Source organism: Ylistrum balloti, unplaced genomic scaffold, assembly GCF_031769215.1.
Source record: "Ylistrum balloti isolate Yb309-2 unplaced genomic scaffold, AGI_CSIRO_Ybal_v1 Utg371090, whole genome shotgun sequence".
Lineage (NCBI taxonomy): Eukaryota > Metazoa > Mollusca > Bivalvia > Pectinida > Pectinidae > Ylistrum > Ylistrum balloti.
Genome location: NW_026782601.1, coordinates 8,559 through 30,675, shown reverse-complemented (window position 1 = coordinate 30,675; position 22,117 = coordinate 8,559). Strand labels below are relative to the sequence as shown.

The 22,117-nt window shown below is 33.2% G+C and overlaps 1 protein-coding gene across 1 annotated transcript; it reads right to left on the bottom strand.

The window, feature by feature from the left end:
• Window positions 1–265: 265 nt before the first annotated feature.
• Window positions 266–739, bottom strand: LOC132560645 (interleukin-17A-like). The gene has a single exon (XM_060225309.1). The coding sequence runs from the start codon at window positions 737–739 to the stop codon at window positions 266–268; it is 474 nt and encodes a 157-aa protein (XP_060081292.1).
• Window positions 740–22,117: the final 21,378 nt, after the last annotated feature.

The window sequence follows — 22,117 nt, the reverse complement described above, 5'->3', positions numbered from 1 at the left end:
TAACATATTCCACAAATGTATAAATAAGAAACAGTTTTAGTCTGAACACTGTATATTATCCAACACATCCGATGATGTGAAGGAGATCCGCTCTGTAGCCAGCCTTAAGACGAGAGCATTTACTGACGAATGTCTCTTTTTCTTTCTATTGATTGATTGACTGGTGTTTCTTTTGTCCCTACAGCAGCGATTGTAGCACCTTTCCAGTTGTATACATATTTTCGTTCTGGAATATAGAGTTTATCTATCGAACACAGGAACAATTTTAGAATTTTTCACTTTTTTGGATAACATCTTTGAGAAAACGGTCATTTCTATGCAACAGGTCGAATCTTGATTTCAGCATCTTCATAAAATAACTTTTTTTCATACGTCGTACTCGCGGCTCCACACACACACACCCCACAGGTACGGCTACATAAGCTTTGATGTACTGCATTGTTCCCTGGAGACACTCCCTCTCTAGCACTGGAATACGATAGTAAACGGGCCGACATTCGAAACTGTCAAAACACCTACTACATCGGCACCTCGCAAAGGCCAGAACCGGAGGATATCGATGTTCCTTTACATCCCAGTCAATTTCCCAGGGACAAACTGATCTTTCAGAGAGGAAAGTTGGTGCGGCATTCGGGCTTCGATCACACATAGCATCATCCATGCTGTAGAGATAGGAGATGTTACGCACCTCAAAGTTGTTTCTTTGTTCCATCAGGTGACCAAGCTGCTCCTCAAACATCGTCGTATTCACGGTAGTTTGACAAGTTTGACCAGAACTTCGCATCGATTTCATCAGTAAAAACATCATCATTAACTGAAAAATGAAAGAAAATATTACTTATTGATTGACTTTATTATGCGTAAATAAAATAATGAATTCTGCGTTTAAACAGGCAGAAATGTTGCTCATTATTCGGAATTGCCTATTGTCACATTGTTTACTGTCTACTACGTCTCCCATATTAAGTTAATAATTTTCTTTCTTTTGTATGTTTTCATTTGCAATTATCCGTCGGCATTTCGACAATATTGAAAGTCGCTCATAGGTGAGATATAATAAAGTCGGCAGTTTTCATGCCAGTTTTCACGGTAGAGTAACTTTACGTGAATTTACATAAAAAACAACACAAGGATTGCAGATAAGCATGTGATTTGCTTAACTTTGCTTAAGTCCAAATATTCAATATGGAAGGAAAATTTCAACATTGGACAATGGATAAAGGAAGTCTTCGGGAATTTTCAGTTACTATCTGTCATATTTTAGACATGGCAAGCAAGGTGACGGCTAACCTGGTGAACTGGAATTTACCAGCAGGAAGCGTCACAGATCATTCATTATTGATATAATACAGGAATAGTGTATACCTGCTTAAAAAACAAGCGCCGGTGCGAATTGATAAGGCACGGACTGAATAATAGATGAAACAGCATACAACATGGAAAAATGAGTTTAAATCATTTTGATTGACTAAGCGATCACTGTTGATTATAAAATATCTAAATTTTTAATTACTTAATTTAAACATTTATATGCTTAATATACTTATGCTTACCTTTATCATTGTGTCTGCAGGCTTGGCGCATCACATTAGATCATTGTCACATTGGAACGGTTTTCTTTATATATAGCGTTGGGGCGAAATGTCAGGATTATGAGATAGTATAACCGGTCATTGCATAGTCATGTGTCTTTCATCACATTTCCTGTTTAGCTAATACTTTCAGGAATCTGATATAATTACTCGTAACAGATACCAATGAGACAATGATCTAACTAGTTGTTAGCTGATATCTAAAGGACTCTGGTCCGGTGGCGCAGTGTTAACGCACTCGCCTTTCACCAAGCCGACCGGGGTTCGATTCCCGGAACGGACGTGAAAAGGTAAGGGGCCACCTCTCTTCCGGTTTCCTCCCACAATAAGACCCCTCGCGCGCTTACATCCGGGCCAACAAGAGTGATTAGTATAAGTTGACATAACTTGTTTCGCAATTGTTGTAAAATAAATAAAGTTTAAGTTTTTAAGACTCTTCAAAGGTCTCTCTTCTTTTCTAGCCAATTGTTCCATACATTATAAATTTCATACAGTTAAGATACCAAAGTTAACATCCTTTGTACTGTATGTTAATCTTCCTACACCAAAGAATCTATAAACTACAGATAAAGCAAAAAACGTTTGGGAAAAACGAACATATCAAGAGAATCCTTATCCAGACTCAAAAGTCAATAAAACTAGTGCAAAGAATGAAAAAAAGAAAGATTTGAATGAAGACTCTCAGAAATGTACAAGGAGAATAAGATAAAGTATTCCGGAAGAGTAAACGTTTTCTGTTTTCTTCGTTGATCCAAGTCAGTAATGCCATGTTCCAAAATAAGAACACGAAAAACAACATTGTGACCAACAAACATTTCTAACGAGCATCCACTTTTTTATCGAGTAAAGGAAAAAAATATTTTCCAAGGAGATCATTTTGACTACCGGAAAAAAATGATCATTTTACTTGTTGTTGCCAATTTCATAAATATAAGTACTTTATTTGATATAAAAGTTTTTTTCTTAAATGATGTTAAACATATTCATTGTTTTTGTGTAGTGTATTGAACTTCATAGTCCGATATATGATAGATATCTTATAGTTATGAAATTATCACATATACAATCTGTTTCTTTTACTTTCCATCCTTTGTTTGTTTTTCTAAAAAAAACTGTTATTCACGCTTAAAAATTCACATAAAATATTTTTCCAAGTTTCCTAGTGAACCAATCGAGTCCAAAACACTATCAGATCATAGCTTTTAAAATTAAAACATTTTACTACAATATTTCCATTCTAGTGAATAGAATTTTAAAAAAAATCATAATAATAATATTAATAGTGATAACGGACGACCTGTAAACGAAAAAGGAACCGAATGCAAACTAATGCGTTGTAAACTATATGGAAACCATAACTGATTAGACTTGATTGATGAAACATTCTGTCTGAATAAAACACACACTAAAATAATTAAAAAAGAAAATATAGCGAAACATTTTGGAATTACATTTTTCAACTCTGTGTAAACTTACAAAAGTAGAGACATTTTTTCTCCAATATCAGTATGATATCAATGATATCTAGAATAAATCGACAGTCTGGTTTTGTAATAACAGCATTTGGTCAGGTTGTTTTCATCCTTGATGATTAACATACTGAACTGTATGATTACCTTTTGCCATTTGAAATATTTCATACCTTATATATCACATAATTCACGTTTTATCATATCATCTCTTATAAAAGATTTTTTCCTATTCTGAGATCGTATTAATTTTTTTTTGTAAATTGTAGGTTTCATTCGTTAAATATTTTATTTTCAGTATCTTATTTTCCCATAATATATGTTGTAAACTGTTTAAAAGTTTAATTATTGAAAAAAGTTGTAAAGCTGATTGCTTACATTGTATCAAATTTAAACACGCAAATAATTTTTTTTCCGCAATGATGTAAAGATAGAATTAAACTCGACAAGCCAGTAACAGACTACAAAGAAGTGCTTCATACCTACGATAAAGAATGTAACTAAATACACTCAACATTATCAGAAAAGTATATGACAAAAAACACTAAAAATCAGTCTTTGATACGTATGTCTAAGAATATATCCACGTGTTTACATGAACACATACAGAAAATAGGAAATTTGTTTGATTATGTGGTTAATGTACTACCTGATTAATTTATATTATTTAATTAATCTATTCATTTATCTATTCAGTTATTTACTTTAAAAAAATTGCTTAGTCGGGTTTAACACGTTAAACCCTCGGAGTCACTGATGTTTCATTAGTTCCTGTATCATATTCCAAATTTGTATTGAAAACGGTGCTATTTACTTTGGTGCCTATTTTCTTTTAAATTGAGACTTTAAACTTAAAGAATTTGAAATGGAAACAAATTTCCTTTTTTATCATTGCGATATCTGTAGTAACCACATAGGTCAAAATTGTGAAAAACTAGAGATGATACTTTTAAATTTCTATCAACCAGTCCTAATTATTGGTATTGGAATTCCATATCAAATAAGTATATTTATGTTTGATTTCCAAAATGACGCGATGCATCGTCCTCAATCATTATTTCTAGTGTGTCGGAGAATAATTATATCGTACAATAGTGAAAAGTAAATAGATAATATTACAAACGAAACTGAAGAAACATGCAAATTTAGTTAACTGAGTTCTGTAATTACTACACATTTGGTATCATATCAATGTGATTGTTTAAAAATGTATGTGTATAAAGAGAAGCTTAATAGAGAAAAAAGTGACATACAATCAAATGGTATAATGATTTCAACATATTTCAATATTCCACAATGTGAAATATATTTGTAACATGTTTTATCTACTTATTGGAAATGTCACAGAAGAAATATAAACCACATTTACGAGAAGGAGATATCAAACTCTTAAAAACACGCTGATATACGCACATACACACACTAGCATTTGGTCGAACACACACACACCCACACACACACACACACACACACACACACACACACACACACACACACACACACACACACACACACACACACACACACACTCACACCCACAACACTCATCATAACATCTGGTAGGGACTGACTCACACACACATGGTAATGTCTGTTATAATAAGTGATAGTGGTTCTATTAGGGTCTGACTCACACACACGTTGTAACATCTGGTAGAATAAATAAATATGTTTCTAGTATGATCTGACTCACACACACGTTGTAACATCTGGTAGAATAAGTGATTGTATTTTTGGTATGATCTGACTGACAATTACACATTGTTACATCTGGTAGAATAAGTGGTTGTGTTTATGGTAGGGTCTGACTCACAAACACGCTGTAACATCTTGTAGAATAAGTGGTTGTGTTTATGGTAGGGTCTGACGCACACATACATCGTCACAACGTAGGTTGTGATTGTACCGGAAAGTTATTTCCAGTAATTTCACCAGTGATGATTTATTTTCGTCAGATGAAAATTTAATTATTACATTTTCACAAATCTACTGGTCAGATATTCATGGAAGGCTATTAATGGTCCTTTCGAGAAGGAAGAACTGACGCACTTCAACGAAAACATAACGTGTATTAAGGAGACAAGTAACCCATTTTAACGCGGTAAATAACTCGTTTTCGCGAATGACGTGTTTGAACAGAATAATTATTACTGTAGACTCGTGAAAAATATCAAAGTCACATCCCACCCGATGGAATATTACTTCTATTCATAAAGAAATAAAAAAACTATTCGGTGTATTGCATTGCTTTCTCTTTCATTTTCGGCAATTTGAATATGCAGTCCTGTCTTCTTATGTCGTGCTCTATTATCTAAATTAAAATTCGAAAATACTAGAATTTGAAGGAAACAAAACAAGAACATAAAAATTATCCACAAATACATAGTTAATTTTGCAGAAGAAGCAGTTTCTTTGGTCAATGAGTTAATTTCTATCTTTTGTTGAAGTAAAACGATATACATCACTGTATGTATTCAGTTAGCATTTATTTCTGTTTAAAATTATTTTCACATGGAAGAATACAGTCGATATAAATACAATTCGGGTGATACTTAAATAGAATGTCAGCTGTTATGGCGACATGGAATATTTACCAAAATTGTAATTAAATTAGCTGTATTCTTCTACCTGGTAATAGTTAAATGTTTATATTTATAAATAATTTTCGTAATATAAAACAGTAATTGTAATTACATTCATATAATTTTTCGTCATAGGAAACAAACTCTGCATTTAAATGTTCCACTTAACTAAATTTGACGCTAGTAAGTTCAAATCTTACAACAGCTGAAATAACATAGTTCCTCGTGTCATAATAAATACCAACCATATCGTATGACATGATCACAAATTTAACTTTATTTTCATACTGATCAAACGTATATTCATAGTTAAAGTATTCTAATTATTTTGTAATAAAAGCTATTGATTGAACACTGATATAGAATTAAGGTCTGATGCGGCTCTCAATCAAATTCCAAGGGTCGGTGTAGGTTCTATCTGGTTTTGCTGCTGGAATATGTTCATTTTTGTGTCATGGATTTATAAAAAAAAAACTCATGAAAACTCTATCAGGATGCGAATATAATCAATAGGTGACAACTATCACAAGAATAGTTAACTTGCATTGTAAACTTACGTCTTGCAGACACCATTGATAATTTACTTTTTGACAACAAATTTGTTCTGTTATAATTTTGTTCTTCTCTAAGGCATTTAGATAATGTCTAATAACGAAATTGGTATCGCTCTTCTCTGATCACGCTACAACTGCATATGGAAATTTTTCTGTTCATAATTTTATATTTACATTGAAATATACGACAATTCTTTGTTTTTAATTCTAATTTGATACTATCGATAGCTTCTTAAAATTAATTTAACTTCAAAGCATTTATTGTCGTGTGTATTGTGTTATAAAATAAGCATTTTCAGGTAAATAAAACTCATAATGTGCATCAATAAGTTTATCAAGTCTATCATCGACAGGACCAAAGGTTTTAGAAATAACATCAATTTTAATATTTCCGATTTTTCCGCGTTTCTTTATTGAAATTTTGATTCGTTTTCGTTGAGAAATGTGTCTGATTTCCTGTTTACCTACATGTAATAATATGTATTTTTAACTGTTTTTTTTATTTGTATTTTGTTAATTGTAAATTGATGATATGCTTTGTACTGCATACTAGGCAAAGCAATACTTTGTTTCTCATTCAGATTTTTGTTTGTTTGTTTGTATTTAGTCCGTTTTTTATTTTTGTTAAAGATTAATGTGCATCACTTATAGACTTCAAAAATAGTATGAATGCCGAATGTTTTCTTTTTAGTTTCTTCAAAAAAATATAAGTCTATCTTTTTAAACTAGATTAAGTTAATTAAGTTTTTACACTTTTATCAACAACACATTTATATTAATTACCCATCGATGAATTTTTTGCACTTTCGCTTATATTTATTTCACACATCTTGCTTCCATTAATAGGTTTAAACATTAATTATAAGTTTTTGTCAACAAAATTGGACATCATGACAATAAATTCTAATTTATTCTGTGTCAAAGTTAACGCTCAAGGTATGCGTGAAAAATGAACGTAAAAATATGAATTGCAAATATACACATGATAATTACAATAACTTATAAATTTATAAGATATAAATAATTGTATCTATTCCATGTAGATAAAAAGAAGAAGAAAATATGTTACACTATACAGAAGTATGGACTTATACTTTTAATGGATTTTAAAAAAAAATCTTCGTATCCTGAAAACAATTACAAATTTTTAAACTTAAACTTAATTGAGTCTAGATTAATAATACACCCTCAGCATTAAACATAGGTCGAAACAAATGTCGTGAGAGAGAACCTGTTTCTTCGGAAATCATTATACATGAAAAATCAAAGAAATTCTTTAATCAAAATTTGCTAGTGACATCATTTAACAATAAAACATTTAAAGTTTTAAAATGAGGGAATTAAAACGTTGCACCTGAAATCTATCATAGCTCCTCTTCATCAAAACAATTGTTTTAAATTTAATTTAAATCACATTTAAAAAAATACCTATAATGGAAAAGGTCACCCAGCGCTTATTTATTTAATGGAACACAACACAGATAGTTTATGTTCCAAACTGACGTGGAATATTGAATTCTTAGAAGAAAAATTACTACATTGATCTGAGCGGAAGCGTGGTTCAATTATTATTGACGAAAGACTTGGTAATACATAATTGTTTGTGTAAGGTTTTTTTAAACTATATATCGGCAAAGACATGATATATTAGGATTTAGTTCTTAAAGTACATCTAATTTATCAAAATTCGTATAATGTTTGGCCGTTATCATCAATTAAAATATGATCGAAAATTACACTAAAGCCCCCAAACAATAAATATTTGCAGTTCAATTAAAAGTTTTGCCTAATTGTATCTAACCCTAAATTTATATTAAAAGGTGAAATTCACTTATATGTCTTTGGTTAACTCTTTGATAACCCGTGCCTTTATAATACCAAAGTTCGAGTGTAAAGCTGTTTACATGTAGAATTGATATAATCTTCATCAAATTCTCAGAATAATCATCTTTTTATTTCGCTAGTTTTCAAACCAAAAGTTTTAATGTACTGTTGAACATAATCAGTCACAATTATCTTGATGTTGGTCTTAAATAGTGAAAAAACATAAATTAGATCTGAAGTATTTTTATGTCAGAAGGAAATGTGTGTTTATCAATTAAATCCTCATATCAAATTCAAAGAAAATGTTAAAAAAATGTTTTAGAAAGTTGTCTTTAGTGCATAATATAAATTAATAACAAAAGAGAAGCTGTTCAAAAATATGATTACTCACTATGTTTCTCTTCTTAGAATACCCTTATAGCATAACAAAAATGAAATTATTGGAAATTATGTTGCTTTTTTTAAATCGTAAGCGGTACAATAAGATAATTATGTTAATGATTTGTTCAAAACAGCACAGATTAATTCTTCTTGTCGTTCAAGGAATTTTGTGATGTAAACTTCACAATGTCTTGAGTATTACGGTTTAATATCAAGTGTTATATAATAACAAATCATGTTGTACCATGGTATTTGAAACAATTTTAAAGAAGAAAAAAAGTATCACAAAATTTCCATTACATACTTATTTGAAATAGTGCCTCAGTAACTACACAACTTACATTGGACATTATTTTACTAAAATTAGGTTACTCAATGAACACATATTCTGTTACATAATGAAGTCTACAAAACGGCAATGGTTGCAATTTACAATTAATCAGTATATTCTAACAGCTATTTACTATTTAAAACAGATTGGAATTGAAAATAACTAATGCTGTGTTTTGTATCATAAGATAAGATTTTACGGGAATGTGGGTCTGTAAACGGATTTCGAAATTTCGAAAATCTGTGGAATGCTCTCGAGTATCCCTATCTCAATATATAAACTATGGTATTTAGATTGATCAACGAGTCTAAAATTGATAATTTAATCATTTTGTTAATTATGCAGTTTATGCAGTGTATAAAACCAGATGTTTACATCGAATTGAGATAATTTAATTCAAGATTACTAAAGGGTTCAAGATAAATTGCTCGTAATAAAGAGGAACAAAAAATAGCTAAAATACTTACACATCCGCCTAAACTATGATTTATTTTATATATGATTTATACGTTAAAAAGAAATAATTCTTCTCACCTACTCCAACATTTCACCTTATGTACGTGAATTCATATCAGTAATTTTCTATCTATGTTTACTTATCTGTATCTACCGTCCTTTCTTTTCCTACTTTTAATTGTGTTCTGTTGTCACATTTCTATAGTGGTACGGTTCAGAAAATAGACGTGTACGCTATTCTAAACTGATGTATGAAAATTACGAAATTGATTTCATTATTGGCTTTATGTACCTCCCTGTCTAGATTTTTACTTTTCTTTTGATTAACTTGGATTTTCCTTATTCGCCTCCTAGTCTTCACAATTTTAGGCCTTAGTATCACTGGCGAGTCTTAGAAGGACGATACGGCTGTACGATGCCGTTTAATTAATTGTTTGGCTCTACTGCATCTCACTCTAAATTATGAAAATGTGCTAATTTACTTGTATGCCTTTTGTAAAATCTTGTACAATATATTTTGTAGTAGTGACAGCAAACGCAGATATAACTTGTAAGTTAGATTTCTGTATTTGAACGCAGCATATTGAAGTGATATATCTATAAATTCAGTAAATCTGAATATAGGAAAAATACCAGTACGACCATCTTAGGTATAAAACAAATTAGCCAAACATATATTAACTAGGAACTACTATGTTATACTGAACCATCGATACAGAAAAAAAGATTTTAACACGATGATTAATATTTTGTTTCTTTTAAAGACATGTACAGTGTATATAAAAACATCAATACCAATAAATGCCCAAAATAACCATAATATGGTATACACTTTGTACGTACGTATTTAAGTTTCAAAGTCAAAATATAACGAAATTCAAATTTAAGCCATTTGAATTTTCATATCTTCTTTGTGAAGATATCTGGATTTGATAAATTGTATCTCTTTTATTAAATTTGATATGACAGAACCATTCAAAAATGTCCATAATTTCGAACAACAAAAACAGTGCACATATTTTGTCAGATTGCTAAATATTTTGACAAGTGCTACCGCATTAACATGGTCCTGTTGGTTTAAAGTAATAAATATTAAAAAAGAAATTTCATAGTGCAGAGTTAGGGTATGCGTTACTTTAAAGATACTTTTTTATCGAATGCTTACCTACATTGATGGAAACGCCCATTTGATATTTTCCTCATTTACTCCACTGGTAATAAGCCAAGGCCAATGCAAAAATAAGAATTTTGCTGACTCTGCCATTTTTTACGTTTCATGTAAATATGCAAAATATTTTCACCATCAGAGTTTGCGCACAATAGTTAAATCGTACTAAAAGAACCTAGAGTTAGAAACAGTGGAGCCAAAAATGAATTTAAAGGCATTGACAGTTGTTTCGTTGTTCTGGGTCATTGATGCTTAACTTGTCTTACCAAAATTATTTCCAACAAATGGTGCTATACAAAAGATGAATATAAGATGTCTTTCATAATTTGCTTTCAGTCCTTTTTTAAATTGCAGGTTACGAAAATAGTATATCGTTTAATTTTGATAAAAATAAGATACAATAATCAGTGCAATTTTCCATATTCAATTTTATACATTTATATTGCATGTGCATGTAATTTTTATATAGTAAGAAGTGAAATATAAACTTATATTGCTTCTGATATTAACTAATATTATTTTCTACATTTGCAGACAAGAAAGAAGCCAAAATTGTCAGGTATAATATGATTTTAAGCCATATTCATATAAAGCCATATATGTTTGAAAGCAAGATGTCCCATTTTGCATTGCATGGTAAATAAAATCACTTTACAGTTAATTCTATATATCCAGTGTTATATAAATTTTGATAATACACTTCAAAGTTGGTTAGATATGTTTTTCCTCTCCATTTCGTGATCCTAACAAAGCAAATAATAATTTCACCAAATTTCTATTTTAGGGTGTGGTTACACATGGAATGAGATGTGTTTGAGGATATGAGCTATATTTGGGGACGGCACATGCATGAATCTCTCACCACCCTTCTTACAGAGCTCCAGTAAATTCTACTTTTCATACACAACAAAACGTTGTGCATCTTCTATATTATTGACCCAAATTCTTCATGTTCTGCTCCCTACCCTACTTCTCCTTAGCCAATTCCCATCACACCTGTCTTACTAAAGTGGATAATATACAAGCCAGAAAACATGTCACCTCCTCTACATAACAGCCCAATCCCCAAACCCAAACATGTGAACACTGTGTGATCGGATTTCTCCTTAGCGACATACTCCTCACTCATCTAAGACTAAACAACCAAACTTAGAAACACACATTTATTCATCTTCCAGTTCACCTCATCTTCCAGTTCACCTCACACTTAAATCTAAACCCGAGGAAGGGGCCCTAACACCTGTGTGGGAAATGCAATAGGGTCGTAATAAAATATTATCCGTCGCAAAAATTGCGATACTATATTCTATATTGATTGTCAGGGTTAAGTCCATCGTGTCCTTCATTACTTTATCGACAGTCAGAATTAGGTGTTTTGGAAATCACCACACTGTAGTAGTTAGAGTGGTGTGTCTTGAAACTGTCCACACTGTAGTAGTCAATGTCGGGTGTTATGTGTCTGTTCACATGGTGGTAGTCAGAATGGAGTGTATTGTAATTGTCCATGTTGCTGATGTCGGAGGTAGTGTCTTGTGACTACTTCTGTAGTAGTCAGAATCGGGTGTCGTGTGACTGTCCGCACTGTATTAGTCAGAAGTGGGTGTTTTGGGACTGTTAAGACTTTAGTAGACTGAATCGGGTGTCGTGTGACTGTCAGCACTGTATTAGGCAGAAGTGGGTGTTTTAGGACTGTTAAGACTTTAATAGACTGAATCGGGTGTCGTGTGACTGTCCGCACTGTATTAGTCAGAAGTGGGTGTTTTGGGACTGTTAAGACTTTAGTAGACTGAATCGGGTGTCGCGTGACTGTTTTTATTTCACCACACTGTAGTAGTTAGAGTGGTGTGTCTTGAAACTGTCCACACTGTAGTAGTCAATGTCGGGTGTTATGTGTCTGTTCACATGGTGGTAGTCAGAATGGAGTGTATTGTAATTGTCCATGTTGCTGATGTCGGAGGTAGTGTCTTGTGACTACTTCTGTAGTAGTCAGAATCGGGTGTCGTGTGACTGTCCGCACTGTATTAGTCAGAAGTGGGTGTTTTGGGACTGTTAAGACTTTAGTAGACTGAATCGGGTGTCGTGTGACTGTCAGCACTGTATTAGGCAGAAGTGGGTGTTTTAGGACTGTTAAGACTTTAATAGACTGAATCGGGTGTCGTGTGACTGTCCGCACTGTATCAGAAGTGGGTGTTTTGGGACTGTTAAGACTTTAGTAGACTGAATCTGTATTATTAGTCAGAAGTGGGTGTTTTGGGACTGTTAAGACTTTAGTAGACTGAATCGGGTGTCGTGTGACTGTCCGCACTGTATTAGTCAGAAGTAGGTGTTTTGGGATTAGTTAAGACTTTAGTAGAGAAGTGTCGTGTGACTGTCCGCACTGTATTAGTTAGAAGTGGGTGTTTTGGGACTGTTAGACTTTAGTAGACTGAATCGGGTGTCGTGTGACTGTCCGCACTGTATTAGTCAGAAGTGGGTGTTTTGGGACTGTTAAGTTTAGTTTCGGGTGTCGTGTGACTGTCCGCACTGTATGTATTAGTCAGAAGTGGGTGTTTTGGGAAGTTTAGTAGACTGAATGTTTTGACTGTCCGCACTGTATTAGTAGAAGTGGGTGTTTTGGGACTGTTAAGACTTTAGTAGACTGAATCGGGTGTCGTGTGACTGTCCGCACTGTATTAGTAAGAAGTGGGTGTTTTGGGACTGTTAAGACTTTAGTAGACTGAATCGGGTGTCGTGTGATTGTCCGCACTGTATTAGTAAGAAGTGGGTGTTTTGGGACTGTTAAGACTTTAGTAGACTGAATCGGGTGTCTTGTGACTGTCCGCACTGTATTAGGCAGAAGTGGGTGTTTTAGGACTGTTAAGACTTTAATAGACTGTGGGTGTCGTGTGATTGTCCGCACTGTATTAGTCAGAAGTGGGTGTTTTGGGACTGTTAAGACACTGTATTACTGTATTAGAAGTGGGTGTTTTGGGACTGTTAAGACTTTAGTAGACTGAATCGGGTGTCGTGTGACTGTCCGCACTGTATTAGTAGAGAAGTGGACTGAATGTTTCGTGTGACTGTCCGCACTGTATTAAGTACTGTTAAGACTTTAGTAGACTGAATCGGGTGTCGCGTGACTGTCCGCACTGTATTAGTCAGAAGTGGGTGTTTTGGGACTGTTAAGACTTTAGTAGACTGAATCGGGTGTCGTGTGACTGTCCGCACTGTATTAGTCAGAAGTGGGTGTTTTGGGACTGTTAAGACTTTAGTAGACTGAATCGGGTGTCGTGTGACTGTCCGCACTGTATTAGTCAGAAGTGGGTGTTTTGGGACTGTTAAGACTTTAGTAGACTGAATCGGGTGTCGTGTGATTGTCCGCACTGTATTAGTCAGAAGTGGGTGTTTTGGGACTGTTAAGACTTTAGTAGACTGAATCGGGTTTCGTGTGACTGTCCGCACTGTATTAGTCAGAAGTGGGTGTTTTGGGACTGTTAAGACTTTAGTAGACTGAATCGGGTGTCGCGTGACTGTCCGCACTGTATTAGTCAGAAGTGGGTGTTTTGGGACTGTTAAGACTTTAGTAGACTGAATCGGGTGTCGTGTGACTGTCCGCACTGTATTAGTAAGAAGTGGGTGTTTTGGGACTGTTAAGACTTAAGTAGACTGAATCGGGTGTCGTGTGATTGTCCGCACTGTATTAGTCAGAAGTGGGTGTTTTGGGACTGTTAAGACTTTAGTAGACGAATCGGGTGTCTTGTGACTGTACGCACTGTATTAGTCAGAAGTGGGTGTTTTGGGACTGATAAGACTTTAGTAGACTGAATCGGGTGTCTTGTGACTGTACGCACTGTATTAGTCAGAAGTGGGTGTTTTGGGACTGATAAGACTTTAGTAGACTGAATCGGGTGTCGTGTGACTGTCCGCAATGTATTAGTCAGAAGTGGGTGTTTTGGGACTGTTAAGACTTTAGTAGACTGAATCGAATGTCTTGTTCACACTGTGGTAGTTAGAGGTTTTTGTTTTGTGACTGTCGTCCACATTGTTGATGTCGGAGTGTAGTGTCATGGGAATGTCTACAATTTGATATACCCAATTATTTCAAAACATCATCTGATCACTGCAGCACCGATACTACAAGCACGTACCCATCAGTTGATAAAGTAATTTACCATATGCTCAGCAATGGCAATGTCTTCATCAATAAGAGAAATAAAAACAACAACAATTAAAAATGCGACAAACCAATGCGTGTTTCTACTTTACATTTGAAGTCCATCTCAAACTCGAATCACGAACAAGACAAAGTACTTCACACGTTCAAAACACCAATATAGGAATAGAAACATGACTTTATAACACAACATCATTATAGAAAATACAAGGTAAGTGTCTTAAAATATAAGCTGTATTTTGGCGAGTGTGAAGGAAGACAAAAGTGGCGAGCTGCCGAAAACCCACGCTGTCTTTTTATCCCGTGCCAAACTGCAGTTTATATTTTAAGACACTGACCAATTATTGTAGTTAGTTTGCAACACTGATTGAAAATCAGAACATCAAAACTTTAACGGTTTGTTGTTCATTCTGTATTTAACCTACGTCGACGTTACGCTGAATCTTGCCTGATAATGTACGCCAAAATAATTGTTCCTGGCAGAAATATAGTTTCAAATTTTAACGGATAGACCAATGATTTATTTCAACAGTTATTTATATTGTTAAACATTTTTTTTATTACATTTAGAGAATAAAATTGTCGAATTAGCGCAAGTTACTACAGCTGTTCCGACATACATTCCAGCAATGGCAGCGCCAGTTGCAGGTTAAATACAAATACTAACCAGTTGCTCAATACGCTCTACAAGAAAACATACAAAAGAAGTAGACAAAGAAACAATCTGGTTCATTATCCCTATGAAAAAGTGACACAATTTTATCACAGGAGTATATTACCGATCACACCATCAAACAAAGGACTCTCACTTGAACAATGGGAAATCTCCCTTAATAGGATAGACAAAAATAACAATACAATTACTGACATTAGTTTAGATTTCAGAACACAAGCATCACTGGAAAACAATCCCAAAACTAAACCAATACTAACTACAAATCGTATCTGACAAAGTAAATAAATAACAAATCGTTTAGAGGATCAACATTACTTTATCTTACCCTTACAATCAGACCATAATTTATTAATTAGACAAAGACACTACCCCCAACCACCATCCATACCCTATCCAAACTGAAAAATCATTGGTCTCATCAATTCATCCAATCCAATCTGAAAAAAATCATTGATCTAAACAATCCAAAAGACAAATCAAATGAACGCTTTGTAACTTCCTTTACAGCAGATCAAGAGTGGCCATTGCCTGACAAGGGTCAATCTTCACACCATATAATGAAATTAATCATCGCACAACAATAACTGAATTGCTGCTCCATAAATACACAACCCATAGGACCAGATCAAATACACGGTAAAAGCTCAAGGAACTTAAAGACATTACCAGGGCAATCCTAATCAAAATCTATAACACCCCATGAAGACTGGAAAACATGTAAACGTCAACCCAATATACAAAAATGAAACAAATACAACGAAACCAACCAAATACATTTCTCCTTTAAATGTATCTTAAGTAAATTCATAGAACATATAAAAACAATGAGACATTTAGAGAAGAGCACTATATCGTAGAACCTACAACAATAACATCATCCATATCACGTGAACCTCAGCTAACAAACATCAAAGAGAACCAAACGCCAAACAATAACATCATCCATATCACGTGAACCTCAGCTAACAAACATCAAAGAGAACCAAACGCCAAACAATAACATCATCCAGATCACGCGAAACACACCCAAGAACCATTGTACAGGACCTAACACTAAACAATACCGCCACAGAACAATCAGAAAAAGTCCAGTTAAAGCGACATCACAATAATATATATATATAGAAAAAACTTGATTTGACGAGATTCGGGTAAATTATAAATAAAAATGATTTTTGACAAAAGAAGAAAGACGTTACATTTTGCACTAGCGCTTTCACTGTATTAGATCTTCAGGTGCATAGTAACTGTACATAATGGTGTGGCGTCACAACATGTTATCTGTTGATGACGTCATAATATAAATATATATATATATATATTTATAATTGCATTTATTAATAAAGTGTATCACTTTTCGCTGAAATATGATCATAAAGAGGTTAATTAACAATTACACAAAACATCGTCGCCTGTAAACAAAATGGCTTTCCGTCTGATTTGGTCGAGACAGTGTTGGCGATTAATGTCCCTTTTGTCGTAATTATATATTGGTAGAGTTATCACAAAAGACCCATTCATAACAAAATCCGATGCTGCAAAACTTTCTGCCCGTGTTACAAGAAAAACTGTTACGTAACGTTATTAGCACTAAATCTTACAGGGTTTCCCGAACGAGGGATTCAAGAAGTTTGTGTTTTTAAGTGTGGCGCGCCACAATTTGGTCAGAAAAATTGCAAGCATTTCAGAACCTGGGCAGACTCCATTTTAAAGAGGGAAATGTTTTACTCCAGTTGACCCTGTTCGGACAGACAATTTCATTCATTGTTATGATGAGGTTAATGCTGATATAGTATGATAATGAGGAGAAAATGAAATTATTTATGAATTTGTAAATGTATACAAAAATTATATATAAAAAAGAAAATTGTCACAAAATAGAGACTCCAATAACAAGCATGATAACGAAATGTTGATCGTGTCACAGGTTAAAAACAATATTATCCCACACGCGAGGTTCCAATATATATCGGTATCTTTATCGATGACGTCAGGGTAACTTTGTTTACTACCTGTGCTTGAATACGTTATCCACTGACATATGTGACAACTATCTACAAAACCATAGGGTTACTTTGTTTCAATTTTAAGTCCAATTCAGGTTGTCTTAAATATCGGGCTGAATTTAACTTTCATTAACAGAAAAAAGTGGCACCAAACAGTTGTTTGATGCATTTTTTAACTGGCGTATATTATTGCAAGTCAACATGATTTATTCAAAGAGCAATGTCGGTTCATATTTTATAACAAATATATCAGATCTCTTATTTAGCTATATACGATAGCTTATATAATATACATTATATAATATATAAGATATGTCATATACCATATGAAGTAATTCGAAGTTTGATCTTATAGAAGATATTTTAAACAGGAACGAACTTTTGCTAAACTATCAACTATCTCAAGCATTATCACAAGGTAATCCAGTGAGTCTATGGACAAATCCTTGTGATTTTTCAACACAATAAGGGCAGACTTTTTCCATATCACCAATGAAGCTTTCTTTCGAATCATAAATGTGGATACGGGATACTCTCGCCACTCAAAACATTTCGAGTCATAGCCAAGAGCTTGTTTCTTTCGCTGTTGTGTAAATATTTCGAAGCACTCCGAATGATTCTTGGAGATATGGTAATCTCATTCTATATACGATCAATTGTATATAAACGAGATATCAGTAATAGAAGATATCTCATGTAAGATATCTAAATAGATAAATAAATGATATAGTCTTATTAGATAATCATTTCTATATAAGATAACTCCTATAATATATGAGATATATCATTTACTTTAATAAGATTTATTATACATCGATATTGCATATGGAATAAATGTTACGTTGGCTTTCCATGATATATCTTTATATCGATTTTTGGCTTGCGTACATGTCATTAGTTTTGTACACTTCCAAGTGTCACATTTTTCTTATTTCATGAAGTCTTACTCAGGTACATACAAAAACATTATTATAGTATCTCAGAATTTCAGTATAACTGCTATTAAACTGCACAGAATTGATATAGGTTTAAATTTCTTGGACAAATGAGAACTATATAGATTTGTGCATCAAAGATCTTTTGATAAAAATAAAGAAACACGGTTTTTCATATATATATACAAGGAAAAAAGTAAATAATAGTTTTCTTTCTTACTATATGATGATTTACGATTTACCTATGTTTCTAAAACGTGGAATATTGACAAATGATAAGGTCGTATTTAACATCAAACTGACCGGGAAATAAGATCAACTGTATAAGTAGTGTATTTCAATGACGTCAGCAGATCACTGTTTCACAGTTTAGGCTCAGGTTTTGATAATCGTTTGTGTCAAAGATCAGCATTTCAAATTCAGATTATATCTTTAGTGTAAATTCTTTTAGAGATGGATGTCGACAGGGATATTAACAAGCCGTCTACAGTTCATTTTATATGCGTAGCTTGACGTATATGTCTATGCTTGAACAAGTATCATTGTGTAATTTTAATGAGAAAGTAAACTTCAAATTGATTGCATATGTGAAAACCATTTAAACTGATACTGGTTTATTTTTGTCGTAATATTTTGTTTTCATGATCTTAATGACCAATGGAATCGTATAACAGGCATAGCATATGGAAGCCCTCAGTATACAGACTCGTTAATCCAATGGTCAGTAAAATACGGAATGACATTAAAGAACACCGGAAGTGGAACAAGTAATACAATAACATATGATAAATAGATCAATAATAAGGGAATCATCAGATATCATTAATGAGTTAAAATTAGATCTATAGTTGAGTTAGGATTAAAGCAAATGTCCTTCAATGCTAGGTAGGCAGAGTCTATCAACTATCCATACACACTCACAATCATATGCTGGCTCCATGAAATTGACAAGCAGATCCAAAATATTGTAGAATGAATAAATGAAAAGTCAAGTTTACTTAAAAGAGACTTCAGTATCGGTAATGGATATATTAATAAAAAAGTCGGATTTATTCTTTAGAAGTGTAGAATCTGTTGGTGTAGGGAGGGAGTTAAGGACGAGTTGTCTTTGAATAGTGAAAAGAGGACAATGGAGGAAGAAGAGTTGAGGACAATTCTCTACAGAATGACCACAATCCCAGGGCTATTAAGTCGGTGGAAAGTAAATAAATCTGATTTACAATCAGAGTTTCTAAGTTAGCATAGAATTAATTTTCCTTTTCTGTTGCCATAATTTTCTAAACAAATACACACTGATGATGAACATCTGTCATAGGATGTGACAAAAATTAGTGTTATAATAACGAGTTATGGCTAGGCTTACATCAAGGAGTACATTTTGTCGAAGAGGATAATGATCATTAGTATTATTGATAATCAATTAGATGAATTACGTGAGGAAGGCATCTGCTGTTTGCAATCTTTATTAAATGGATATTTTTATGCAAGAGTATTCGCCTACCTGTGGAAGCAGGCCATTATATAGAATAACATTACTTCCGCCTCAAACCAGTTATCTTGTGTATTGCCTCTATTTACATTGACTCAAAAATGTTGCATTCCTTATTTGTTGTACATTACATAGAATATATATATCAGTATGTTTATTTGTTGGTATGATGTCTTATAGACAATGATACAGATTTATATTATTAACGGAGTTTTCAGCAATCTGGTAATCTGTGTAAAGACAAACTGGTACGATAAAATATTACCAATTGATCTCCGTGACAAATACCGTATCATACAATACCAGGAGAAATCCAGTTTGATGCAACACCAGGAAAAATCCTGTATGATACAACACCAGGAGAAATCCTGTAAGATACCACATCAGGAGAAATCCTGTATGATACAACACCAGGAGAAATCCTGTATGATGCAACACCAGGAGAAATCCTGTATGATGCAACACCAGGAGAAATCCTGTATGATACAACACCAGGAGAAATCCTGTATGATACATAAAACACTATGGTTACATACTCACGAACACAATATACCAATGCGTTAAAACATCTATGGTTTTTCAGAATTACATAACACGGTGCATTATGTCTCGGAAACTCACAATATCAGGTCGAAGTCAATGTAGATCTGATCAATAAAAGACTTAACCACTTATTCTTCTCATTTAATGTGACAAGTTTCTTTTCGATCATGAAAGTTATCTACTTATTTCACATTCGACAAGATACTGAAATACTGTATGCAGTATATACTCGGTAACAGTTTAGCTTTGTTTATAGGGTTAATACACTTTCCAGTCTAGGTTTTAAGATTTCTTGTGGTGACATTGGATTATCTTCAGTGCCTTCCAGGTTTCAAACAAAAGGCCTTGTGCATCACTGATGAGTCCTAGAAGGACTAAACAGTTGTATGATGTAACATCACTGATGAGTCCTAGAAGGACGAAACAGTTGTATGATGTAGCATCACTGATGAGTCCTAAAAGGACGAAACCGTTGTATGATGTGGCATCACTGATGAGTCTTAGAAGGACGAAACAGTTGTTTGATGCAGTTAAATCATTGTTTGACATTACTGTATCTAAGTTCGTTTTTAAATGTGTTATTCACTTATATATAGAGATAATTGAAAGTCGCATCTAAATAATATCAAAGTAAATAGTTTGTATTTAAATACTGGTCATTTGCTATCCTCTTTCTTATGATAAAAATATTATTCCCTTGTTCAGTGTAGTAGGTCCATGCCATATTTTGTTAAAAAGAACTGTATGCTTGTAATATAATATTTAATAAAGGAAACACATTTACATACCTTGTAAATTTTGTGAATTAGAACACTGCTTCATCTGTTAGGTTAATCCAGGATTATATGTAACAGCGGCGTAATAGACACCTTGATTATTCCAATTAACACTGCTACAAAATTTTACAGATTGATGAATTAAGTGCGATTGACCACACGACAATATACAGATGGTATAATAAATCTCGAACACTGTTGACTGCATTGAATTGCAAGCGTGTGCTTTCACAAACAAGGAAGAAACCCGTTACTACGACCTTTTTTTTGTTTCCATAGAGCGATGTTTTATCTTCCTGGTTTAATATTAGATTTTTGTTTTTATTAACATTTTATAAAGTACAGCAGACATCAAGATGATTCTACCGACCTTATTCAATTACCTTTTTTATTATATAAACGTGTATAATAAAACAAAGAAAATGTGTAAGCATTTTATGTTTTTGACAAAATACAAATTGTTATTGTAATGATGAAATTCGAAGCAACACGAATTGTTATTGTACATTGTGTATTTGAATTTGAAGTAAAAAACATCAGTTTTATTGATTTTGTGGAATCGGAAATGCAATTGTTATTGCCTTTGTGGAATTTGAGATAAGAAAGATCAAAGATCAATTGTTATTGCCTTTGTGGAATTTGAGATAAGAAAGATCAAAGATCAATTGTTATTGACTCTGTGAAAGTTAATATAAGAGATATCATTTGAAAACAATCATATATCATTTTATGTCAAACTTTAGATACTTGGGATTTAACTTTCACGTAGAGTATTACCCCTCTTATTCTATTTCACTGTTAATAACATCTGAATTACGAACTTATGTGTTCGAATATAAAAACTACTAGACATAACGAAGGCGTTTCTGAGAAAGTCAATATTTGATAAATGCCAAAGGTAGCTCAAGTCTTGCATTGCGTTCAGGAATAAAGATCTGCCGAATAAGTACCAAGCTAGATCAAATATGTGTAGTTGAGTGACACAGCCGAAACGCGCTAACATTTCAACTAGACACACCTTTCTTATGTTTAGAGACAAAAAGTGATAATGTGAAATAAAGCAAGTCTTTGTATAATTTCTGCTGTTTTAGACAAAGACTTTTCATGGCAATATATAACAATTTAATACCAATATTTTCATTCATATCTCGTCACACTTCTTTGTTTACTATAACATTGGCT